The sequence below is a fragment of the Oncorhynchus mykiss genome, chromosome 25, assembly GCF_057628025.1.
Source record: "Oncorhynchus mykiss isolate SJ-2025 chromosome 25, ASM5762802v1, whole genome shotgun sequence".
Classification (NCBI taxonomy): Eukaryota; Metazoa; Chordata; class Actinopteri; order Salmoniformes; family Salmonidae; genus Oncorhynchus; species Oncorhynchus mykiss.
Genome location: NC_143046.1, coordinates 54,184,739 through 54,212,083, shown reverse-complemented (window position 1 = coordinate 54,212,083; position 27,345 = coordinate 54,184,739). Strand labels below are relative to the sequence as shown.

The 27,345-nt window shown below is 41.6% G+C and overlaps 1 protein-coding gene across 50 annotated transcripts; it reads right to left on the bottom strand.

Moving 5' to 3' along the window:
* LOC110505307 (sorting nexin-14) lies at positions 1-27,247 on the bottom strand. Of its 50 annotated transcripts, none has more exons than XM_021584465.3 (29): positions 26,918-27,247; positions 26,599-26,827; positions 26,253-26,373; positions 24,620-24,693; positions 22,653-22,731; positions 22,514-22,557; positions 22,321-22,408; positions 22,149-22,233; positions 21,895-22,051; positions 21,597-21,672; positions 18,787-18,912; positions 18,586-18,700; positions 14,365-14,520; positions 13,968-14,092; positions 12,305-12,363; positions 11,742-11,768; positions 10,269-10,401; positions 8,340-8,526; positions 4,254-4,337; positions 3,917-4,017; positions 3,305-3,416; positions 3,100-3,140; positions 2,704-2,823; positions 2,171-2,294; positions 1,729-1,893; positions 1,460-1,555; positions 1,162-1,253; positions 603-659; positions 1-311 (listed from the first exon to the last, which is right to left on the bottom strand). In XM_021584465.3, the coding sequence occupies exons 2-29, from the start codon at positions 26,733-26,735 to the stop codon at positions 267-269; spliced, it is 2,826 nt and encodes a 941-aa protein (XP_021440140.2). In that variant the 5' UTR covers positions 26,736-26,827; positions 26,918-27,247; the 3' UTR covers positions 1-266. The 50 variants fall into 50 exon arrangements, with proteins under 50 accessions (XP_021440140.2, XP_090076650.1, XP_021440133.2 ...); XM_090220524.1 differs by having other exon boundaries at positions 1-308; XM_021584458.3 differs by lacking the exon at positions 11,742-11,768 and adding an exon at positions 10,995-11,153.
* Positions 27,248-27,345: the final 98 nt, after the last annotated feature.

Sequence of the window (27,345 nt, the reverse complement as noted above, 5' to 3'; positions counted from 1 at the left end):
AACATCAGGATGTTTTTTTATTTGATCAATAAATATTTGATTAGCATAATCATGCTTATCTTCAAAACACATTTTTCCAGTGTTATACTTTTACGAATCTGTATCTTAGGAAATTGTCAATGGTAAAAAAAATGACAGGCTAAGCACAGCTTACAGTAAAAATTATCACAAGTGCAGCGGTATCAGTGGTTTAAGTGCTGTATGTACACAGTCTATTGCACATGCAACAGATAAAGCAAAGACTAAAGAGAGTCCCCATCCTCTTGCTACATCCATGGAGCCATGTTAGGAGTCTCCTTCTGTCCCGGCTGCTGGTGGAAAAAAAATCAATCAAATCCATTAATTAAAAATATGTATACAATGTATAAAACACTGATTACTGCTGGAATGATAATAGGATGACGGTTCAGGCTTTTTACACAATGCACTTATACTTGTCGGTCGGTAGACCAAAATGTTGGCCTTTCAATTAAGTGAATTAAACATTTCAAGTAAGTAGTGTACAGAAACGTCTTGTAAAATCGAATTTCATGTTCCAACACACCTCTTACCAGATATGCGGACGTCTCCCTTTTGAAGTTAAATTGAAATAATCCATTTACCTTGTTCAGTTCAGGAAACAGCTCTAGAAGAGCAAGGTCCAGTAAGACATAGGTCAACTGAGGAAAAATGTTGCAGAAGGATCATTAGAATGACTACAAAATTCCTAAATTGGATTTTTCATCACTGATCTAAAATGTGTTTACTGCTGTCTAAATCATACAGTACTGTACTAAACACACTGTTCCCATTATGTTTTAGGTTAGCTGCCCATGAGTTACATACCGTAGCTCATGAAAATGAGCTACGGTATGTAGCAACCTTATACTGATGTTACACAGTCTGTCTGAAATAATAATAATAATAATAATAATAATAAGTTGCCTTTCTGGTGTTTACATGTAGGATAAAAATTCACTGACTAACTGGCCTTCACAAGCCTCCAACTACTACAATGCCTGAGGACCCTACAATGGCTGAGGACGCAAATGAGCTTTCACACTTCAACCAAGTCAGTTTTCGTGCATTTGAAACAATGATAGTATTCTTTTCAACCCTGCATTCTCCTGTACTTTGTGTGATGCTAGTTGTAACTTTAGATGCCTCGCTGCATTGTCGTACCTGTTTGTTAAGAACAGGCTGTTGTAGTCCATCGAAGAGCAGGCGGACCCCCTCGTACCTGGCCTCTTCTCCAATACACTTGCCCAGGAATTCTGAAGGGAAAACACTCGTCATCTTAGAGGGTCAAATCAATTGACTTCTAATAATAGATTTTTTCTTGACTTTATAGCAAAAATTAAAAACACTTTTCCAACTACATAGAACCCAAAATAAGAGCTAATAGTCCTCGCCAAGTTTCCCACTTTAACTTGAGATGTACTTCATGAAAACATCTGAACCTAAGAGATCTACTAAGGACCTGGGATGTATTTCGTCATTTCCTCAAAGGTCTTCTTGGCCCTTTTCTGCTTATTTGCCAAGGAGCGTGGCTCACTGTTTTCACAGAACACAGCATCTAGTACACAAGGACAAACATCAAAATAAGACTCATATCACTCATTGCTTTAGTATATAATTTTTTTTTTTTACAAAATAGAAGGATAATAATAGAAAATAATAGAAATAAAATGTAGAAAAAGTAGAAATTGGAAGAAGAAAACAGTAGAAGGTCGGAGGTAAGCTAGCGACCTCTGAGCAGGGTGATGAGAGAAATGAGGCGCTGCTCCTGGAACACCTTGTCCAGTTTATGCTGCAGGTAGTGGTCTGTGTACGCCTCCAGGGTGTTCTTTAACAGGATCCTCCCGCCCATCAGCAGGTGGTGCAGCCAATCAGGGATGCGAAAGACCACTCGACCTGCCAATGACAGTCAAGCAGTGGGAGAGTGATGAGATGCTAGGTTACGTCCAATCAATTATTGATTTTCTAAATAGGTATAGGATTTACGTAAGGTGACAATAACACTGATTTACCCTCTGATTGGCTAGATATAATTTCCACCATATTGTTTACACCTACTTAATTCTCTCATATCTCCACTAGTGCCTAGTAGAGACCAATTTAGTATTGAGCGTTACATTCCTGCACTACTTTGTCGCTGGATAGACAAATGCTATGTGTGGGGCCGACTTACCCACAAACATCAAGTAGTCATACACTCCTTCCACAGTGATCATCTCCATGAAGTAGTTCTGGTTATGTTTCTTCTCCGTGCTCTCTGATCGGTTGGCGTTGTTCTTGAATAATTCATTGAAGAGCTAGGGAGTTCAAGCAAACGTCAACAACACTTTAAAATGGAGGGGAATAACAAAATAACAACATGTAAAAACACACCCAGCAGTTATATTTAAAGGATCTGTTCCAATTTGGCTGAGCATTTAAGTGGCTCTCCTAACTAGAAACACGAAACACTTGTCAACTAAGGTAAGCGTGTGTGAGTATGGGAGTCTAAGCATGCCAGACACAGATCGAAAAAGTATTTGCATCTCTTCCAAATATTTCATGTGCATTTGAATTAGCTTCCCCAGTCTAATGGAACCAATGGACTAGTGCAAAGTCAAACCTTCCCCACCCCAACTCAGCAGGCTAGGTAAGCCAAATCAAGCACACCTAAAATATTTGAAAGAAATGAAATACTACTTAGACCCAGGTGTAGTGTAAGCCCACCTTCTTATCATTCTCTGACGTGGGACTGAGGATGGTCAGCTCTGGCCGGCTGGGTTTGGGCTTGGGCGATTCACAGGAGTTAAAGAAGGAATTGAGAAATGGTTCCAAATGCTGCCCTTTCTGAAACGGGAAAAAAACACAGGGGAGATTCCTTATAGGTTACTGTGAAAGCACTCGTAAACAGTTAAATGTGTTATTTGACATTTGAGTCACTGGATCCCTGCTGTTCACATTTATTTCAACTGGCATACTCTAATAACATAGCTGACATGACTTATAAGTGGATTCCACAGGCATGTGTGGCTTACATTCCTAAATGACTATCCCAGGAATTATTTTACAAGGATGCCGCCACAACGTTCTTTCCCAACCCAAAGTCGAAAATGGATGACTTACTTCTTTTATCAGTTTGCTGGGCACTGATTTGATGATCTTCCCTGTCGGAAAATAAACAATGTTAAACTCAAATGAGTTCAACAGGAGAGCAGGTTGTGAGAGATGTTACTAACATAGAACTCTTGGCCACGTTACAATGACCATAGGAGTCGGCAAGATGGCACAAACGTATCTGGGACGAGGCTACATGCCCAGTGTTGCATACCTAGATTGACATCAGGGAGCATCTTGTCCACAAACTGAGAGTCCATACTGTGAGGGGAGAGGAAGTCTGCAAGCAGCTGACTGTTGCTCAGCTCAGGGTGTTGGAGCAGTTTCTGGAAAATAAACAGAAGGATTCAACAATCTTCACTTTGTTGACATATTCAGTGAGGGCTGGCATAGAATAGCACTTTGTTATTCATTCGTAACAATGGAAACGTGCCCTAGGCTCCCCACCCCGAGTCAGCACACATACTTGAGAAGCTGGAACCAGTTCAGGGTCAACCACAGTAACCCTATATTTGGGGTTTGGTGGTAGATTCTGAACCCAGCAGCCCTGGGATTTGAACCATAAACCCTCTGGTTGCTAATACCTCTCTAGCCTCTACATCAGCTACATAAGCTGACATAGATCCATTGGGAGAGACCAGCTATTTCCTGAAGCATGGCCTCTCTGTTGTAAGGTGAAGTTTCCCCTGGACGCTGATCTTGAGTCAATTTTGCATTGTCCTTACTAATGTTTAAGGTTAGGATTCGGGGAGGGGAAGCTGATCCTACATCTGTACCTATGGGAAACGTCACCCCGGCGCTTATTTAGTCCATAATGACTACCTACCTGGAGGTACTCCTGGAACTCCTCCCGCTTGGAGGTCAAGAACTCGTAGTTCTTGGGGCCGATGATTCTTTTGGAAGGCAGCTGGGCGTCTGGGAATGAGCCTGTTGTGACAGAGGAGCACAAAACAAATCCTGGATGAGAAGGCTTGAAGACAATCAAACAATGTGAAAATACTGTTATAACTATTCTTAGAAATGGGTGGAATTATTCAGTGTGAGAAGAAACATTTGGCCAATGTTCGAGATTCATGTGTTCTGGCTGTCAATTTACAATGGACGATGCGATGAGTGGTTACAGGGACTGAAACCTGAAGAAATCATCTAAAACATGTACTTACCATGGAACTCAGTGAGTTTTGATTCAAGGACATAAAATTCCAGATATCTTCTGTACACAGACCAGTGCTCGGTCTCATGACCCACTGTGAAATACAAAAGGGGAACAATACATCAATATTAAGAGTGGACATACGGTCTTCAGAAAGTACCCCTAGACTTTTTCCATATTTTGTTGTGTTACAAAGTAAGAGTAAGATGGATTTAATTGTCTTTTTTTGTGAACGATCTACACAAAATACTCTAATGTCAAAGTGGAAGAAAAAGTCTAACATTGGGAAAACAAAATGACAAATAAAACACTAATATACTATCTTGATTAGATAAGTACAGTTGAAGTCGGAAGTTTACATACACTCAGGTTGCAGTCATTAAAACTAGTTTTTCAACCACTCCACAAATTTCTTGTTAACAAACTATAGTTTTGGCAAATCGGTTAGGACTTGTTAAGTGGTGATCCTAACTGACCTAAGACAGGGAATTTTTTACTAGTATTAAATGTCAGGAATTGTGAAAAACTGAGTTGAAAAGTATTTGGCTAAGGTGTATGTAAACGTCCGACTTCAACTGTATTTAACCCCCAACATGTTACAATCACCTTTGGCAGTGACTATGGCTGTGAATTTTCCTGGGTAAGTCTGTAAGAGCTTTGGATACCTGGATTGCACAATATTTGCAAATTCTTCAAGCTCTGTTAAGTTGGTTGCAGATCATTGCTAGACAGTCATTTTCAAGTCTTGCCATACATTTTCAAGCCGATTTAAGTCAAATCTGTAACTAGGCCACTCAGGAACATTCAATGTCATCTTGTAAATAACCAGTGTATAGTGCCTTCATAAGGTATTCAGACCCCTTGCCTTATTCCACTTCGTTACGTTAGACTTATTCTAAAATGGATCAAATAAAATACTCAGTAATCTGCACACAATATCCCATAATGACAAAGCAAAAACAGATATTTTTGCATTTTTTGCTAATTTATTCAAAATAAAAACCAGAAATACCTTATTTACTTAAGTATTCTGGCCCTTTGATATGAGAATTGAAATTGAGCTCTAGGTGAATCCTGTTTCCATTGATCATCATTGATGTTTCTAAAACTTGGTTGGAGTCCATCTGTGGTAAATTTAATTGATTAGATATGTGCTTTTCCAAATCATGTCTGTCTATATTAAAAGGTCCCACAGTTGACAGTGCAGGTCAGAGCAAAAACCAAGCCTTGAGGTCGAAGGAATTGTCGGTAGAGCTCCGAGACAGGATTGTGTAGAGGCACAAATATGGGCAAGTATCAAAAAATGTCTGCAGCATTCAAGGTCACCAAGAACACATTCTTAAATGGAAGAAGTTTGGAAACACCAAGACTCTTCCTAGAGCTGGCTGCCCAGCCAAACTGAGCAATCAGGGAAGAAGGGCCTTGGTCAGGGAGGTGACCAAAAACCCGATTGTCACGCTGACAGAGCTCCAGAGTTCCTCTGTGGAGATGGCAGATCTAAAGCGACAACCATCTCTGCAGCAGTCCACCAAATCAGGCCATTATGGTAGAGTGGCCAGACGGAAGCCACTCCTCAGTAAAAAGGCACATGACTGCCCGCTTAGAGTTTGCCAAAGGGCACCTAAAGACTCAGACCATGAGACACATGATTCTCTGGTCTGATGAAACCAAGATTGTACTCTTTGGCCTAAATGCCAAGTGTCACGTCTGGAGGAAACCTGGCAACATCCCTACGGTGAAGCATGGCGGTGGCAGTATCATGCTTTGGGGGTGTTTTTCAGTGGCAGGGACTGGGAGACTAGTTAGGATCGAGACAAAGGGTGAGCAAAGCAGTCATCAAGGCAAAGGTTGGCTACGTTGAAGAATCTCAAATATATTTAGATTTGTAACACTTTTTTGGTTACTACATGATTCCATGTGTGTTAATTCATAGTTTTGATGTATTCACTACTATTCTACAATGTAGAAAATAGTAAAACTAAAGAAAAACCATGGAATGAGTAGGTGTCCAAACTTTTGAATGGTACTGTATGCAAATGTGATATTTCTATTTTTTTTATATATAAATTAGTAAAAATGTATAAAAAAAACAGTTTTTGCTTTGTCATTATGGGGTATTGTGTGTAGATTGATGAGGGGGAAAAAACAATTGAATCAATTTTAGAATAAGGCTGTACCCTATCAAAATGTGGGAAAAAATCAAAGGGTCTGAATACTATCCGAAGCCACTGTATATTTGGGCATGGTGTTTTATGCTTTGTGTATGGTCCTGCTGAAAGGTGAATTTGTCTCCCAGTGTCTATTGGAAAGCCGACAACCAGGTTTTTCTCTAAAATGTTGCCTGTGGTTTGCTCTATTCAGCTAATTTTTTTATCTTAAACTGCCTAGTCCTTGCAGATGACAAGCATACCCATAACATGATGCAGCCACCACCATGCTTGAAAATATGAAGAGTGGTACTCAGTGATTGGATTTGACCAAAACATAAAAGCTTTGTATTCAGGACATAAAGTTAATTTCTTTGCAACCTTTTTTTTTAGCAGTTTTACTTAAGTGCCTTGTTGCAAAAATTATGCATGTTTTGAAATAGTTTTATTCTGTACAGACTTGCTTCTTTTCACTCTGTCAATTAGGTTAGTATTGTGACCATTAAACAGTTGTAAAGCGACCACTGGCCTCATGGTGAAATCCCTGAGCGATTTCCTTCCTCTACGGCAACTAAGTTAGGAAGGACACTGGTATCTTTGTAGTGACTGGGTGTATTGATACACCGTCAAAGTGTAATGAATTACTTTACCATGCTCAAAGGATTTTCAGTTTTTTCAACAAAAAAATAATAATAATGAAAAACATAATTCCACCTAGAAATTGTGGGGTATTGTGTGTAGGCCAGTGACAAAAAAAATCTCCATTTAATCCATTTTAAATTCAGGCTGAAACAACAAAATGTGGAAAAAGTCAAGGGGTGTGAATACAGTAGGCCTACATACTCTAAATATCTTGGCAAAATCATCCCTTGTGTATCTGTTTTGCTATAAATGGGAAGCTCATAAGGTATTTCAAATATTTGATGGAAAGAAAAAGTTGATGACTGACAGAACACAGAGGAAGTTCTGTAATAGAGTTAGAGTTGTCATCGAATGACTTGCATTATGTCAGCAACAGGCAGCATGATGATAGATAATGAAGCCGAATTTCATCCAGTGCTAATGGAGTATAGAACAGCCTTGTTTAGCCATTGTAGATTTAAACCTATTCAAAAAAGCCCTTTTAGACCCATATACAGTTGTCGGAAGTTCACATTCACCTTAGCAAAATACATAATTTTTTTCACAACTCCTGACATTTAATCATAGTAAAAATGTGTCTGGATTTTGCACTCGCGCATTGTGCCTTTGGAATAGTGAACTAAACGCGCAAACAAAACTGAGGTATTTGGACATAAATATGGACGTAATCGAACAAAACAAACATTTCTTATGGAAGTGGGAGTCCTGGGAGTGCATTCCGACGAAGATCAGCAAAGGTAAGTGAAGATTTATAATGCTATTTATGTTGTGTAACATTGAGTCCTGAGAGTGTCATCTGATGATTAATTTTATCTATATTTCTGCTTTTTGTGACACCTCTCTTTGGTTGGAAAATGGCTGAATGCTTTCTGTAACTAGTTGCTGACCTAATATGTTCTGCTTTCGCAGAAAAGCCTTTTTGAAATCGGATACTGTGGTTGGATTAACGAGAAGTGTATCTTTAAAATAGTGTCAAATACTTTTTGGTTGAGGACTTTTAATTATGAGATTTCTGTTGTTTGAATTTGGCGCCCTGCAATTTTACTGGCTGTTGGCGAGTTGGGACGCTAGCATCCCAAACGATCCCAGAGGTTAACAAGACATTTTGTGGAGTGGTTGAAAAACGAGTTTTAATGACTCCAACCTAAGTGTATGTAAACTTTCGACTTCAACTGTACAGTATCAGCAGTATTGGTTTCACATGTACACCACACTGATCCCAGACCAGCCTGTAGGTAATACTTAAGCCCCTGGGCCTAGTTTCACCTGTAAGCCACACAGATCCCAGAGCATCCTGTGAATCTCACCTGCCTTCCTGTCGTTGCGCTCCACGTCGATACAGAACACGGGGATCCTCTCCCTCTTGATGTCATCATCGAAGAAGTCTATGTAGGGGATGGTGATGGTCCAGGCTGAGAGATTGCGAGGGGTGCTGGGGGTACTGACGGCCTCCATGGGGGAGTCATCCTCCAGAACCATCATGGCCTCTTCCACCTGACAGAGCCCAGCCACAGACAGAGGGCGGTCAGAGATAAGAGGGTGAAGGTCAAAACAATGAATGACAGTCAAAGTTTGGTATGGAATCTGAGCCTCTATTCACAAAAAGGTTCTCAGAGTAGGCTATTGCAACACTCCTATCAGCTAAAAACAAGAAACGGCTTCAGTGGGCACGCGACACTGGACAATTGAGGAGTGGAAAAACATTGCCTGGTCCAACAAATCCCAATTCTGTTGCGTCATGCTGATGGCAGAGTCAGGATTTGGCGTAAGCAATATGAGTCCATGGACCCATCCTGCCTGGTGTCAACAATACCGGCTGGTGGCAGTGGTGTAGAGGTGTGGGGAATGTTTTCCTGGCATACATTACGTGCCTTGATACCAATTGAACACCACAGTGTATCTGAACATTGCTGCTGCCCAAACCCAATAGAGCATCTTCGGGATGAGATGGAATGGGCTGTTCGCAGGATGAATGTACCACCATACAATCTGCAGCAACTGCGTGATGCCATCGCATCAGCATGGACAAACAACCCTGTGGAACGTTTCCGAAACCTTGTAGAATCCATGTCCAAAATAATTGGTCCTCTAACTCAGTTGGTAGAGCATGGCTTTGGCTTGTGCAATGCCAGGAATGTGGGTTCAATTCCCAGGACCACCCATATGTAAAATGTATGCACGCATGTCTGTAAACCGCGTCTACTAAATGGCATGTATTATATATAAGAATTCTGGCTGATCTGGACGCAAAGGGGGGTCCGAACCGGTACTAGACAGGTGTACCTAATAAACTGTCTGGTGCATGTATATCAGCATTCCTACTCCAAGACTCTTTGTGAATACGGGCCTGGTCTGTGGTCCCATACATGGTAAAGCTTGTGTGAAGCCACACAGAACCACAAGGTAAAAAGGGAGACACACTGCAAAGGTCCACTGATATTGAGTGACATATACAAGACATACTAGAATAAACAACAAAGTACAGGATGTAAAATGGGAGATGTATTCAGTGACAGCAGCTCTAGTGGGGGTAAAATATAGCTAGAATGTGAACTATCTAGTGGGTCAGCTACGGAAGGCTCTGGGAGAAGAAGAAGAGAAACATACTGAGGTCGGCTGTGCAATGCTGTGGGAATGATGATGATGATACCTAGTCAGAGGGGGCAGGGCAGTGGTCTCTGTCAGTGAATCAAACATGATCATAAACCATTTTTAGTTGAGTTCAACATTATATATTTTCTGAGCAGAAACGCTAAAGATTTCACCTTTGGTGAATTTGTTGCAGGGTGTTAGCCATTAACATCAAGTAGAAATTATATGCCAACAAGAAGTTCAACCTAATTGTTGTCTGCTTAGTACAAAGAAAGAAACACATCATGGTATTGAAAAAGTAAACATACAAACCAGATTTCCAATGAAAAGGTTAGTGAAAACTCACAACCTTAAAAAAATGACTCCTCTTGGCAATCAGTATTGCTTCATAAAGTCTCTGGTGAATTCATTTCAAAATTCAAATTATCAACAACAAAATTCAAAAAAGTAGAGTCCCAAGCCCATCTTTCATATTCAAGGTACACTCTGCGGGATGACATCATTATACCATATGGATTCAACAGAAACCATATCTACCAAGACTTCCATAGTTTCACCTCTACCATGAATCCTTCATTTCCTGAGTGTGCGATCCTAACTAATCCTGGCTCCACACTGCAGCCCAGTGGCCACACACTACTCACCATGTCATCCTCTCCCTCCACCAGTCCGTAAGAGGGCAGCATGGCTCCCTCCATGGTGGTGCTCTTGAACACCCCCTTTATCTTGCTGCCGATGCGGCCGATCCCAAACGACTCGCCCCGCTTCGAGGTGTTCCTGCAGGCCAAAGAAGAGAGATTGTTTAATTTTGTGACAATGCAGGAGTTGTGCATGGCTTCAGCACATCGCATGCAGTGTGGGTACAGGACTGGAAGACAGAAGGGATACTGTATATGGTTTGGGTTTGAGGTGGGGGAGGTAGAAGCCAGGGTAGCCACACCAGACCACAGATAACAGTGAACACTTCTATAAAATAGAAGTGGATGAAAAATCATTGACGAGATTATAGGATGAGAGTGGCTTGGGGTATTACACTCAAACCACACTCATTGGAAAACAAACTAATGTTGCTTTAGCCAAGTAAAAAAGTACAATTACAACACTGACACTTTGTGAATGACTGATGAAACCACACACTGTGTAGTCACCCTAAAACAAAAAATTAACACTGAAAGGCAACACAAAATTGACATATTCAAATCAAGACCCAGAACGGTCACAAACAAGGAGGCCATGCTGGTAGGGGAACAAATCAAGAAACATTAGCACCACAAGACAAGTACCCATGCGTAGGAGATGGGAGGCGAGGGGCGATTTATAGAGGGGGGAATGTAGGATACACACAGGCCTCGCAATGGACCCCGACTTACTTCAGCGAGCCAGGGCGTGAGGTTAGACAGCCATAAGAGCCGGATGGGAGGGCTACAATGGACTGGACATGAAGGTGGTGGTTAACAGATGCAGGTGAGGAGGAACCAGGGGTGCTGGACGGGGACTCAGGGCTCTGGGCATAGTCCCACTCCCAGGAGCTTTAGAGCCATCAGTGTGTAAGGCATGGAACATCCAGAGGGATGGATGGATAAAAAATAAAAAAAACAAGCACTGTCCAAGATGGTGGATATAGGCGAGCAGTTGGTGAGAGAGAGACAGACAAGGGGAGGGGGTTAGCGACAGGGCCAGTGTTCACGCATGGGGGTGCCGAAGCAGAAAGTGCCATTCTCTACTTTAAAAATTCTCCTCGTTCACCTCCTCCTTTCTGACAACTTCACAGTCCATGCTGCCTTGACCACTGCCTTTATAACAAAGACTGTTCCTACGAGAGAACAAGAACTATTCCCCACCCTACCTTCCTTTTTGCTGCAAGGGAGCACAGATCTGTGCAAAAAAAAATACAATCTTTCCAACTTTTCTTTAACAATGTGCGTTATAAAAAGGAGGGGATTGTTTATACATAGCGCCGTTGACTAAACTACACCAGGGTTTGTTGAGTTTGTTACAAAGGCAGTATTCTTTTCCTCAGACTGCATTCAGGCAAGTATAGTTACATATCTTGCGTGCAGTGTTATCTAAGCAATGGACAGCCATTGCTGAGCACCATACTGAGGGGGCATACTCACCGGATGTCATCCAAACTCAGGCTATTTCTGGAATAATAGCAGGCACAAGGAGTTAAAGATGACAGGCCACTCAAACACACTACCAGACGACAGACACTGACTGAACTTAGCCACTGTGAGACAGGTGTGTACAGATAAAAGTCAATCTTTATTTAGCTTGAGTAGTATAAGTCCAATTTTAAGTCTGTACACACCTGGACGGCTCATAATAATGGCTGGAACGGAGCGAATGAACTGGCACCTTCGCACTCCAGTCATTACCACGAGCCCATCCTCCCCAATTGAGGTGCCAGCAACCTCCTGTGATAGAAACCCTGGTGAATGTAATATGGCACAGAGGAGCTTCGGATTTCCCTTTTGGTCCAAAACCAAATTCTGATGGGAGAATTTACGTACTTGTGAGCACAAAAAGGATCCAAAAAGCTCAACTGTGCCTTCGAGATTAACTAGTCTACCGACACCACGGGTGCACAGTAAAGACAAGCCTACGTGAAGAAAAGACAGAACATAGACACAATATAGATACAAACATCGCTCTATGGCCATGGAAAAACAGCACCCACCTGCTCAGTTTAGAGTTCCTGGCGGGGGATTCGGCCCCCCTCAACAGTTGCCTGAAATACTGGGAAAAGGGGGCAGGGAGGAAACCAGTCACACATATTAGGACCTCCTCCCATCCCTGACTATCTATTTAACACTGAACAAAGTACCGTGGTCGGGTCCCGGCGTTTTTCCTGATCATTTGACCTGAACAGGAAAAACACCAGGCCATAACCATGATATCTAAAGACTATTACGAATAACTACTTTCCAGATACTCTATGTATTCAGGGATCTGTAGAAGACGACACTATTTCACCTCATGTTTCAGTATGATAATAAAATGAGAGAATCTGTATAGTGTAATGCATGATGACTTGCTGCACGAGCTCATTGGTCAGTCGTGTGTCCATTATTGATGACATGATCTCACGTGTGTTTGTGTGTGAGAGACTAGGGTTGCAAAGCTGTAATTTACCAACTGCAACCAGTTTGACGCCAAAACATTGACAACAAATACATTGAGTTGTATTTCTTTTTTTAAATCCCCAGGTGTGTAAAACAAATATAAAAGTATATTTTATGGTGAGACCCTCATATTAAAACACCAATGGTATTCAATAATTTATTATTATTTAAAATCAGCATATTTCATTATATGTAAATGTTATACTAAACAAAAATATAAAACGCAACAATTTCAAAGATTTTACTGAGTTACAGTTCATATAAGTAAATCAGTCAATTGAAATAAATCAATTGGGCCTAATCTATCGATTACACATGACTGGGAATACAGATACGCATCTGTTGGTCACAGACACCTTAAACAAAAAAGGGTTGTGGATCAGAAAAGCAGTCAGTATGTAGAGCCTAATTTGCTTCATGCAGTGTAACAGTATCTCTGTGCATTCAAATTGCAATCAATAAATTGCAATTGTGTTCGTTGTCTGTAGCTTATGTCTGCCCATACCGCCCCCATGGGGCACTCTGTTCACAACGTTGACATAAGCAAACCACTCGCCCACATGAAGCCATACACGTGGTCTGCGGTTGTGAGGCAGGTTGGATGTAATACCGAATTATCTAAAACGGCGTTGGAGGTGACTTATGGTAGGTGAAATTAACATTAAATTCTCTGGCAACAGGTCTGATGGACATTCCTGCAGTCAGCATGCCAATTGCACACTCCCATTGTGTTGTGTGGCATTGTGTTGTGTGACAAAACTGCATATTTTAGAGTGGCCTTTTATTTTCCCCAGCACAAGGTGCACCTGTGTAATAATCATGCTGTTTAATCAGCTTCTTGATATGAAACACCTGTCAGGTGGATGGATTATCGTTACAAAGGAGAGCTGCTCACGAACAGGGATGCAGACAAATTTGTGCACTAAATTTGAGAGAAATAAGCTGTGTATATGGAACATTTCTGGGATATTTTACTTCAACTCATGAAACATGGGACCAACACTTTACATGTTGCGTTTATATTTTTGTTCAGAGTACATGTGATAAGGCCACACAAGAGGGCCAGAGACATGACAGACACCTGTGGTAATCTGAAGTACCCAAAGGGGCCACTAGATGGCTTGTGATAGATTACATAAAATCCTTGAAAGACACAAATTCTGGTAGACATTGAAAGTTTCCAGTAATATACCCTCCCTTTGCAACCCGAGTCCTGACCTCGTCGCTGTGGCAGAACATGGGGGTGAAGACGTTCTCCAGCAGGGACAGGACATGCTCGTAGGCCTCGAACAAGCAGCGCATGGTCTGCAGCTTCACCACCCCGGCATAAGGGCCCTCAGCAACTGGGGAGGGAAACCTACCGCATGAGCATAACCTAACCAAGCTGCCATTTGTAATAATGAACATTCTGTTAATAAAACTGTTCGTATGGCCATTTATAAACAGTACTTATAGATATTCTGTTGATAAGGCTGAAGATACAATATTAAAATCCATATCTGAAGGAGAGGATACGGTATTATAAGTTCTCAAAGAGAAAATAACAAAAAGCTATGACGAATACAATGATCGTGCCTTAAAAACGGGAAATGTCAAACAAGTCCCTATGACTCACTATTTTTGATCTCCTCGACAATGAAGGGGTCAAAGCGGATCTTGTCGATGCTCTCATCCAGGCAGTAGGTCTCGTAGATCTTTTTCACCTCCTCGTGGAGCATCAGCGTCTCAGAGTCCGACAGCTCCGGACATAGGATCTTGTCGTTGAATTCCTCTGGTGGGGATAAAGGGAAAGGTCCAACTAGAGTAAACCCAGGGTTGATTAGGCAACAAATCGGAAGCAAACTAATAGTACACGCACAACCTACCAAAGCAACCAAAATAAATACATATCCACACGGATTCCATCGGGCCCAGGTTATTTTATTACTTTAAAAAAAAAAAATTTTGCCCAGATCAGCCGCCTCAGCCTGACAGCTTCTGAAGATCAATATTGTCAAGAAAGGCCTGACAATTCTCTGCAGAAAGCTAGATCACAGATTTAAGAAGTTGATCAAAGTAAATCAGACAATATGTAGTTAATTGTGAATGTAAACAGTGACAATGTCTCCTTGAGAATTAATTGACGAGAGGGCAGCCGTTCATTAAAAACAGAGTTTAATGGTTAGAAGATGTGACGGATGGCTATCATTACTTTAATGGTTTTGCAATGACCTCTGGATAATTTTTTTTTGACTTGATGCCTGAGTAAAGAATTCAGCTTGCTCCTTAAAGACGGAGCTGTAGAGCCTTTGAATCACAAAAGGAGGATTGCTGGGTTAAATCCAGAGATTAATATTTATTTTCTAAACCAGATATTCTCGTCGTTCTAGATTTATTCAGATGGGGTGCAAACCATGTTGTATTGTCCTTTACAAATCATTTAAAATAGCCTCCCAGACAATCAACTACTGAATTAATATTAAAATAAATTAACTCTGGAGTAAAGATATGTTCAATTTCCAACAAGGTGCTCTGGGTTTGGGAGTTGAAATCTAAAATACAACAGTTTGCATGGTGATCTGATAAAGTAGAATGGAGGATCTAAGTGCTCTGTAATAATGGACATAGTGACAGAGGACAAAATGTAATCAATCCTTGAGTAATACTGATGTCTCTGATAAAAGAAAGTAAACTCTCTAGAAGATGGATTTTTCGGTCTTTCGGTTTTTCAATTGGATCTATCTAAACATGGGTTAATAACTGCAGGCATGTGTGCTTCTTTGACCAAATGTTTTAATAAATAATATATATAATTATAATAAAAGGACAATTGAATCCATATATTAGATAGTGAAATTAAGGTTTTATCAAATATGGCTGGAGCATACAGAGAGATAAAGGATCCTGCCTTCACTGTCATTCCAGGAGTCTATAATGCTGATATCGAGAGTTCTACAAACTACCACACACCTCTTGCCCTACTAAGGGCAGAAGAAGCTACTACTTTGAAAAGGGTACTGCTACATTTATGAACATCCTCTTTCAACAGATGTGATTATTGTATTAAAGTCATATCAATATTTTTCCTCTGAATAAAATAAAAATCAAGACATAGTGCTTGCTTAGTTCCAGCTTTTGATTTCTTGGAATCCCAAAGGGGGGGAAAAAAAAAAGACTAGTCATAAGTATTGAAAGAAAAAACACAGAACAATAGGATGGTAGATCTGATTGTCCTGTATTTCAAGTACATACGTATATTTATACAGTGTACAAAAACATTAACAATAAGAGCTCTTTCCATAGCATAGACTGACCAGGTGAATCCAGGTGAAAGCTATGATCCCTTATTGAGGTCACCTGTAAAATCCACTTCAATTAGTGTAGATGAAGGAGGAGACAGGTTAAAGAAGGATTTTCAAGCCTTGACACAATTGAGACATGGATTGTGTATGTGTGCCATACAGAGGGTGAATGGGCAAGACAAAATATTTAAGTGCCTTTGAACGGGGTATGGTAGTAGGTGCCAGGTGCACCGGTTTGTGTCATGAACTGCAAAGCTGCTGGGTTTTTCACACTCAACAGTTTCCCGTGTGTATCAACAATGAGCCACCACCCAAAGGACATCCAGCCAACTTGACATAACTGTGGGAAGCATTGGAGTCAACATGGGCAAGAATCCCTGTGGAACACTTGTTGACACCTTGAAGAGTCCACGCCCCGATGAATTGGGGTTGTTCTGACGGCAAAACTCAATATTAGGAAGTTTTTTTTTTTTCTCTCCAATTTCGTGGTATCCAATTGGTAGTTACAGTCTTGTCTCCTCGCTGCAACTCCCGTACGAACTCGGGAGAGGCGAAGGTCGAGAGCCATGCATCCTCCGAAACACAACCCAACGCACTGCTTCTTGACACAATGCACCGTACACCTGGCGACCTGGTCAGTGTGCACTGCGCCCGGCCCACCACAGGAGTCGCGAGTGCGTGATGAGACAAGGATCCCTGATCCCAATCCCTGCCAGCCTAACCCTCCCTAACCCGGACAACGCTTGGCCAATTGTGCGTCGCCCCATGGGCCTCCCGGTTGTGGCCGGCTGCGACAGAGCCTGGGCTCTGGTGGCACAGCTAGCACTGCGATGCAGTGCCTTAGACCACTGAGCCACCCGGGAGGCCTTAGGAAGGTGTTATTAATGTTTTGTACACTCAGTGTAGGTCACACAACAATCCATTAATGCTGCCTGCTCTTTCCCTTTCCCCATGCATTGGTGATATGCAGATGCCAAGTCACACCCCCGTGGGCACCAGATACCCCCATATGATGACAATATGGGAACACCATGCAAACCATAAACAACAAAAAAGGTATAATGTTCTCTATATTAGATATAAACTAAATCCACTGCAGAGTGAAACCGCTACACTCATAATATAAACCAGCCTCAAGACTCCAAGGAAAAGATGCAGTGAAGAAGCAAAAAAGGAAGTTCACATAAAGGCATGCAATTTTATTATAATAAATAGAAGACTTTAGAATACTCGATGATACTTTTCTCTCATGCTCAGGCCTCAAAATGAAAGACTATGAGCAAAAGAAAATGACCCATACAGATGAAATGGTATGTTTTAGGGAAAATAATATTACCACAATGCAGTATAGGTCTAGTGTAGATGCGGTGTTTGCATTCCATCTCAATCACCCCGCAGGATAATAGGCTGAAGAGCACAACAGGTAGCGGCTTCTGCAGGAATGATATAGCGTCGCTACCCTCCTGGGTCTCAGAAAGCGAAACCAGGCGTAGGGATGAGCGGCATGAATAATCCTCCATCTCGGCTAAACAATCCGTCATGCCCTGCATGTTCTCCGCATCGATGTTGATATCATGGTGTTCACGCTGTTCCGCTTGCATTGTGTCTGTGCGGGCTGATTGTGTTGTGCCAGACTGGTTTACCTTCGCAATTTCAATCTCACATTGAGTGAATTTCATCTTGAATGATTCAATGTCTGCGAAGATGGCGATCACTGTGACTTTAGTAGTTTTTACATCAGTGCACATTTCGGATAGACTCTTTTAGCTCAGCAAGCCTTCCCGACATCAGGAGCAACTCCTCTTTGACGGGGAGCTGCGTCCCTGTAGACCCATGTACAGAGGGATGCTAACAGCTTCTATTTCGTATCTTCTTGATTTGTAGACAGAGACGGAGTAGCCGGCTCCAACATGTTGATATTTCTCTTGGCAGGCATTTCAGCGCTCATTCTTGTACGTGATTAGTTCAGACAGTCAAAAGAACACTAGAATTAGCATTTAAAAACTTTGCAGAAAAGTGAGCAAAACTCCTATGCCACCATCTTGCTCGTAAATAACACGTTGCTTTCATAGCGTATTACTTTTAATTATTAGGGTGTACTAATGGTCAAGTCTCAAAATCGATATCCATCTTACCTCTATATTGTTTTATGTCCTGCGGATTCGAGAAGAACGATCAACAGGAAAGTGAGCCTGTCAGATAGCCAGTAATGTAATTTTCCAGATTTTTGACAAACATGTTTTACCTCTGGCCTCCATTGATTTATTAACCCTAATTCTGGTCATCCTACAAGGGTAAAAACTCCAATAACTTTGAACGAATCATGATACAGACATGAGTTTTGGACCAATTGTTTTCTTAGAAAAGTATCTACACAATTAACATATTTTAACCATTGGTCAAAAGATGCTTTTTTGATTGGACACCCTACACTTATCCATTTTCCTTCAGACTGTCCAAACACTGGGAAGGGGGGAGTTTCTGGGCCAGGACATAGTTGTCAGTCTGTATTCATCTATATCTGGGATAATGGCGAATGGCCAAAGCATGCTTACCCACAGTGAGGCAGAACTGGAGAACATGCACGGCCCCCTCCTGCTTGAGGAAGTTCATGAAGCGGAAGAGCAGGTCCTGCTGCTCCCTGATCTCCTTCAGCTCCAGCTTCAGCACCTGAGAAATAGGGAAGAAGATGAGTGGTTTGGAAGGGCAGTATATGGGGAGAAGAGGGGGAAAGGATGGGTTACTTGGCTACTTACAGAGGGCTTCATGTTGCGAACGTCAGAGTACTTGTGCAGGAAGGGAACCAAGGTTGAGCTGGGCTCCATGGCGGCCTCGGGAGGAGAGTTGTTGATGAATATGAGAAGCAAATGGTTCACAGTGTCCTAAAATGGGAATGAGTATTGATTTACAACAGAAAATCTATGCCCATTCTGGCTTGTTTATGTCCTGGGAAAGACTTGCAAATCACATCAAGCCTGAAAACAACAATCCTATACGAATCAGCTATGGGTCAGCTATCAGCTATACGACCACTCCTCATCATAGTCAAACGCTCCCTGAAACACTTCTGCGAGCAGGCCTTTCTAATCGACCTGGCCCAGGTATCCTGGAAGGATATTGACCTCATCCCGTCAGTCAAGGATGCCTGGTTGTTCTTTAAAAGTAATTTCCTCACCATCTTAAATAAGCATGCCCCTTTTAAAAGATGTAGAACTAAGAACAGATATAGCCCTTGGTTCACTCCAGACCTGACTGCCCTTGACCAGCACAAAAACATCCTGTGGCGGACTGCAATAGCATCGAATAGTCCCTGCGGTATGCAACTGTTCAGGGAAGTCAGGAACCAATACACACAGTCAGTAAGGAAAGCCAAGGCTAGCTTTCAAACAGAAATTTGCATCCTGTAGATCTAACTCCAAAACGTTTTGGGACAACGTAAAGTCCATGGAGAACAAGAGCACCTCCTCCCAGCTGCCTACTGCACTGAGGCTAGGTGACACAGTCACCACCGAAAATTTCAATAAACATTTCTCTACGGCTGGCCATGCTTTCCTCCTGGCTACCCCAACCCCGGCCAATAGCTCCGCACCCTTCGCAGTTACTTGCCCGAGCCTCCCCAGCTTCTCCTTCACCCAAATCCAGATCGCAGATGTTCTTCAAGAGCTGCAAAACCTGGACCCGTACAAATCAGCTGGGCTATAAAATCTGGACCCTCTCTTTCTAAAATGATCCGCCGCCATTGTTGCAACCCCTATTACCAGTCTGGAAAGCTGCCGCGGTCATCCCCCTCTTCAAAGGGGATGACACTCTAGACCCAAACTGTTACAGACCTATATGCATCCTGCCCTGCCTTTCTAAAGTCTTTGAAAGCCAAGTTAATAAACAGATCACTGACCATTTCGAATCCGCTACGCAATCCGGTTTCCGAGCTGGTCACGGGTGAACCTCAGCAACGCTCAAGGTACTAAACAATATCATAACCGCCATCGATAAAAGACAGTACTGTGCAGCCGTCTTCATCGACCTGGCTAAGGCTTTCGACTCTGTCAATCACCGTATTCTTATCGGCAGACTCAATAGCCTTGGTTTCTCAAATGACGGCCTCGCCTGGTTCACCAACTACTTCTCAGATAGAGTTCAGTGTGTAAAATCGGAGGGCCTGTTGTCCGGACCTCTGGCAGTCTCTATGGGGGTGCCACAGGGTTTAATTATCGGGCCGACTCTTTTCTCTGTATACATCAACGATGTCGCTCTTGCTGCGGGTGATTCCCTGATCCACCTCTATGCAGACGACACCATTCTGTATACATCTGGCCCTTCTTTGGACACTGTGTTAACTAACCTTCAAATGAGCTTCAATGCCATACAACACTCCTTCTGTGGCCTCCAGTTGCTCTTAAATGCTAGCAAACCCAAATGCATGCTTTTCAACCGTTCGCTGCCCGCACCAGCCCATCATCACTACTCTGGACGGTTCTGACCTAGAATGCGTGGACAACTACAAATACCTAGGTGTCTGGCTAGACTGTAAACTCTTCTTCCAGACTCATATCAAACATCTCCAATCCTAAATCAAATCTAGTATCACCTTTCTATTTCACAACAAAGCCTCCTTCACTCACGCCACCAAACTTACCCTAGTAAAACTGACTATTCTCGACTTTGGCAATGTCATCTACAAAATAGCTTCCAATACTCTACTCAGCAAATTGGATGCAGTCTATCACAGTGCAACCCATTTTGTTACCAAAGCGCCTTACACCACCCACCACTGCGACCTGTATGCTCTTGTCGGCTGGCCCTCGCTACATATTCGTCACCAGACCCACTGGTTCCAGGTCATCTATAAGTCTATGCTAAGTAAAGCTCCGCCTTATCTCAGCTCACTGGTCACGATAAAAACATCCACCCGTAGCACGCGCTCCAGCAGATATATCTCACTGGTCATCCCCAAAGCCAACACCTCCTTTGGCCGCCTTTCCTTCCAGTTCTCTGCTGCCAGTGACTGAAACAAATTGCAAAAATCGCTGAAGCTGGAGACTTACATTTCCCTCACTAACTTTAAATATCAGCTATCTGAGCAGCTAACCGATAGCTGCAGCTGTACATAGTCCATCTGTAAATAGCCCACCCAATCTACCTACCTCATCCCGATATTGTTTTTTTTACTTTGCTGCTCTTTTGCACACCAGTATCACTACTTACACACCATCATCTGCTCATCATCATCTGCTCATCTATCACTCCAGTGTTAATCTGCTAAATTGTAATTACTTTGCTACTATGGCCTATTTATTGCCTTACCTCCTCACGCCATTTGCACACACTGTATATAGACTTTCTTTTTTTTCTATTGTGTTATTGACTATACGCTTGTTTATTCCATGTGTAACTCTGTGTTGTTGTTTCTGTTGCGCTGCTTTGCTTCATCTTGGCCAGGTCGCAGTTGTAAATGAGAACTTGTTCTCAACTAGCTTACCTGGTTAAATAAAGGTGAAATCTTTTTTTTTCTTTTTTTACATATGTTTTCTAAATTAAACATGTTTCATGGCTACAAAGCACTTACAGGATCAGCCAGGTAGTCCAAGGCGGGGAGGAAAACAGAGCCAGCCAACACCTCTCTTATCAGAAGAGTAAGCGATCTGAGGATAGTGGAGAGACGGGTATGAAAGAGAGAAATGGGAAAACAGAGACCGGTTTCATATACAGTTAGCATGAAACAGAAACTCCCCGAAACAAGAAGGCACTATCTGAACAACTAATAAGAAATGCTACATTTTATTTTCTGTCATAAGTGTGCCCTAATGAACTCAACCCAGGAGACAATGACATATATTGCCTCAAGAAATATGGTGCCATGTTACCTGCAGTCAGAGGCTTTGGGGGGCAAAATATAGGGGAAGAGCATCTCAGTCAACTTCCTGAGGTAGAGGAGCTCGTCTCTGCGACTGCGTAGTGCCACGTGCAGGTCAGGGCCGTACTCCTCCAGTGCTGCTTGCTGTAGATACTCAGCGTTCTTCACTAGGGAGTAGAAACAAGTCAAGGGTCCGCTGGTCAAAGTTCCACTCTTTGGAAAGAACTCTGGCAGTAAAAGATATTTAAAAATTAAGATGATTACCTTTTTGCCTTGCTTTGGTTATTATTTCAATGTGCTTCATGGAAACTTTAAGCAGTTTGGCCGTGATAAGACCTGGGATATCAACCTGAGAAAGAACATAGGACATAAATATTATAAAAATATATATATTTCAAAAAATCTGATATCTAGAATAGTCTAAATCCTGTTTCACCTTTTGAGTTCGACGTACGAGCACAGCGGCAAAGAAACGCAGAGTCACTCTCAGCTCATCCACAAACGCCTCATCATCTGTGATATCCCTTCACAGGAGAAAAAAAAAAACAGGTCCTATGTCTGCATATACCATGCCAGAGGATGTATTTAGTGCAACATGGAGCACTTGTGAGTAATATACAGTAACAAACCTATACCAGGGATACACAAAGTTTTCAAGAACCAGTTCCAGAACCTTGAAACAGAGCAAAAACATATCACATCTTAGATTGACAGGAGCACTTTCCAGAAGGCACAAAATAAAATGTTTTTTTTCCCAGTGTCCCATACCTCTGATAGAGAGGCATCCACTTTGGAGGGGACTTTCAAGTCCAGCCATGGTTGATAGTTCTCCAAAAGTAATGTTGGTCTGTCAATAGAACATTATTTACATAGAGCACCAGTCAAAAGTTTGGACACACCTACTCATTCAAGGGTTTCTCTTTATTTTTTTTACTATTTTCTACATTGTAGAATAATAGTGAAGAAATCAAAACTATGAAATAACACATGGAATCATGTAGTAACAAAAAAAGAAAAATGATGGCAGCTTTGCACACTCTTGGCATTCTCTCAACCAGCTTCATGAGGAATGCTTTTCCAACAGTCTTGAAGGAGTTCCACCATATGCTGAGCACTTGTTGGCTGCACTGTAAAACATTTACTGTAGCATTTCCGTCACTCTGCGGTCTGACTCATCCCAAACCATCTCAATTGGGTGAAAGTCAGGTGATTGTTGAGGCCAGGTCATCTGATGCAGCACTCCAACACTCCACTTCTTGGTCAAATAACCCTTACACAGACTGGAGGTCATTGTCCTGTTGAAAAACAAATGATAGTCCCACTAAGCCTAAACCAGATGGGATGGAGTATCGCTGCAGAACGCTGTGGTAGCCATGCTGGATAAGTGTGCCTTGAATTCTAAATAAATCACAGACAGTGTCAACAGCAAAGCACCCCCACACCATCATACCTCCTCCATGCTTTACGGTGGGAAACACACATGCGGAGATCATCCGTTCACCTACTCTGCGTCTCACAAAGACACGGCGGTTGGAATCAAAAATCACAAATTTGGACTCATCAGACCAAAGGACAGATTTCCACCAGTCTAATGTCCCTTGCTCGTGTTTCTTGGCCCAAGCAAGTATCTTCTTCTTATTGGTGTCTTTTAGTAGTGGTTTCTTTGCAGAAATTCGACCATGAAGGTCTGACTCACGCGGTCTCCTCTGAACAGTTGATGTTGATGTGTCTGTTATTTGAACTCTGTGAACCATTTATTTGGGCTGCAATCTGAGGTGCAGTTAACTATAATGAACTTGTACTCTGCAGCTGAGGTAACGCTGGGTCTTCCTTTCCTGTGGCAGTCCTCATGAGAGTAATCATGGACTGTCATTTCTCTTTGATTATTTGAGCTGTTCTTGCAATAATATGGACTTGGTCTTTTACCAAATAGGGATATATTCTATATACCACCCCTAACTTGTCACAACACAACTTATTGACTCAAATGCATTAAGAAGGAAAGAAATTCCACAAATTAATTTTTAACAAGGCACACACGTTAATTGAAATGCATTCCAGGTGACTACATCATGAAGCTGTTTGAAAGAATTCCAAGAGTGTGCAAAGCTGTCATCAAGGCAAAGAGGGCTCTTTCAAAGAATCTCAAATATAGAATATATTTTGATTTGTTTAACACTTTTTGGTTTCTACATAATTCCATATGTGTTATTTCATAATGTTGATGTCTTCCCTATTATTCTAGAACGTAGAAATAGTAAAAATAAAGAAAAACCCTGGAATGAGTAGGTGTGTCCAAACTTTTGACTGGTACTGTACATAATGGCAATTAACTCCACTTTTTGTTTTCAATTAGTCTGAAATATTGATAAAACCATGAGTTCATTCTGTTGTCTCATCTAGCCAAATTACTAAAACTACCAATGTGGGACACTTTCAATTCCAATATGTGCTCCAGTATACCATTTTGCCACTGGGGGTGCAGTAAAACGCACTGGTGATAGACAAAATCAACAACTCCAGTCAATGAATGTGAACATCAAAATAGTAAGCTGTATGGAATTCCTGCGCTATTTTGTCAAATTAATAGAGAGAGATGAACAGTAAACTCACAGAGACCCAACAGTAGGAACATCAAGCAGTGTTATTCACTCTCAATCCCACATAAATACAATAAGGCCAACGTCCTAATCAACATTCATTCACATGCAGTATTTTTGGAGCAGTGATCTCACCTGTGCCTTTTACACTTTATTTTCCCGCAGACTGCACAGCTGTGACCCAAGGGAAACAACTCTTGTTGGTCCTGCTAACAGATACAATACCACCCTCTATCAACCTGGACTATAAGTAAATATATAGTTAAGGGTAGAGGTCGACCGATTAATTTGATGTTGGACCTAATTTTCATAACAAATCGGTAATCTGCCTTTTTGGACGCCAAATATGGGCGATTACATTGCAATCCACGAGGAGACTGCGTGGCAGGCTGACCACCTGTTACGCGAGTGCAGCGTCAAAAGGACCTTGTGGCTGCAAGGAGCCAAGGTAAGTTGCTAGCTAGCATTAAACTTATCTGATAAAAAAAACAATCAATCAATCTACACATGGTTGATGATATTACTAGGTTAACTAGCTTGTCCTGCGTTGCATATAATCAAATGCGATGCCTGTTAATTTATCATCGAATCAGCCTACTTCAATTTCGTCAAACGGGTGATGATTTAACAAAATCGCACCCACGAAAAAAGCACAATCCTGGCACAAATGTTTCCTAACCATAAACATCAATGCCTTTCTTAAAATCAATACACAGAAGTATATATTTTTTTAAACCTGCATATTTAGTTCAAAGATATTCATGTTAGCAGGCAATAGTCACTAGGAAAATTGTGTCACTTCTCTTGCGTTCAGTGCAAGCAGTGTCAGGGTATATGCAACAGTTTGGGCCGCCTGCTCGTTGCAAACAGTGTTTCTTCCTAACAAAGACCATAATTAATTTGCCAGAATATTTATTTAATTATGACATAACATTGAAGGTTGTGCAATGTAACAGCAATATTTAGACTTAGGGTTGCCAACTGTTCGACAAAATACGTAATGGTTCCGTATTTCACTGAACGACTAAACCTGATTTGACCATATCAAATGACCAAAGGCTTGTATTTCTGTGTGTTTATTATAATTAAGTCTATGATTTGATATTTGATAGAGCAGTCTGACCGAGCGGTGGTAGGCAGCAGCAGGCTCGTAAGCATTAATTCAAACAGCACTTTACTGCGTTTGCGAGCAGCTCTTAGTAATGCTTGAGGCACAGCGCTGTTTATGACTTCAAGCCCCGAGATTAGGCTGGCAATATTAAAGTGCCTATAAGAACATCCAATAGTCAAAGGTATATGAAATAGAAATGCTATAGAGAGAAAGTCGACACGTCACAATTCCTATAATAACTACAACCTAAAACTTCTTAACTGCGAATATTGAAGAACTGGGAATATTGAACCACCAGCTTGATATGTTCTCATGTTCTGAGCAAGAATCTTAAACATGAGCTTTTTTTTACATGGCACATATTGCACTTTTACTTTCTTCTCCAACACTGTGTTTTTGCATTATTTAAACCAAATTGAACATGTTTCATTATTTATTTGAGATAATAAATAGATTTTATGTATTATATTAAAGTTAAAAGTGTTCATTGAGTATTGTTTTACATATACAAAAATATATATAAAAAAATTACATTGTCAGATGAATCGTTATCGGCTTTTTCTGGTCCTCCAATAATCGGTATGGGCGTTGAAAAATCATAAAATCGGTCGACCTCTAGTTACAGGTATATATTTTCTGTACATAAGGTAAACCTACCTTGGTCTTTGGCTTTATAGACAGTAAGAAATTAGGCAACAGAGTCTCTGGGCCAAGAGAGCAGTAGAATGTGACAACGCCAGCCAGGAACGACCAGAAAACCATAATAATGTGCAGATATCTGTGAATTCAATAACATTTTACACATATGCTTACATTGGGAATGTATTGTGACTCATTAGTCTACCTTAGTCATTGCTAAATCGATATGCTAACTCAAACTGATGCAAATACTGCCTATTCGTGATTCTGAGCATCATGCAATAGTTTGTTTTATTGTAGACATGCCTACAATCTGTAAACGTGTGAAACATTGTAAGCATACAGTAAGCCTATTTGTACCTACCTGTTCAACAAAACAGTGGATAAGAGCAAGACAAGTAGAAGGAAGCAGAATACTGGATACTGGCGGCCCAGTTCTCTCAATAGGTCCAGCTTCATCCTGTGCCTCATCTTCTGCAGGTAGACTCTGATGCATCCCATTGTCAGGATGGACAACGTACACAAGTAATTATAATCACGTAATTATGTTGCACTTTCACTGGAGAGCAATGGAGGACCTTCCATGATAAACACTGCGACAAATAAGTGCGATGTTAGAAACGTCATATACCTAGGCTATGCAGAATAACGGTGGAATTGTATAATTTGTCGTCTATACTCACCACAATCCAATATGCAGGATTAGTCAAGCTAGATAGTTGATGTATGAAACGCTATCTATCATCACGCTAGCCAAACGTCAACATCTCCTCTCTATGCAGGGCGCTCATAGACATGCGCACGGTCTTTGACGTGTGCAGGGCACGCGCCAGTCCGCTGTAAACCTGTGTAACCAATCGAGTCAGTAAAGGCTTCTCATGCGTTCACCGTCTACATACTTCTGAATATCATTATTATCAATGTCCACCCAACTTCACCATGTGTACGTATTTTCGTCGTTAAAATAACTGGACAGTCAGTCGTCGTCGGGCTGATGTCACATCCGGTTTATTATGGGATCGTGCAACATTCTTGCCCGTTATTTTTTATAGCCCATTTCACCTGCCAACATAACGGTGAATATACAGTATTCCAAAATTGAATCACATCG

Coding starts and splice junctions, on each gene's coding strand:
- LOC110505307 (XM_021584458.3), bottom strand. CDS start 26,735: ATGGGATGCATCAGAGTCTACCTGCAGAAGATGAGGCACAGGATGAAG. Junction 26,374..26,598: donor TCCACTGTTTTGTTGAACAG/GTAGGTACAAAT, acceptor TTGAATTCACAG/ATATCTGCACATTATTATGG. Junction 1,556..1,728: donor TCTCATCACCCTGCTCAGAG/GTCGCTAGCTTA, acceptor CTTGTGTACTAG/ATGCTGTGTTCTGTGAAAAC.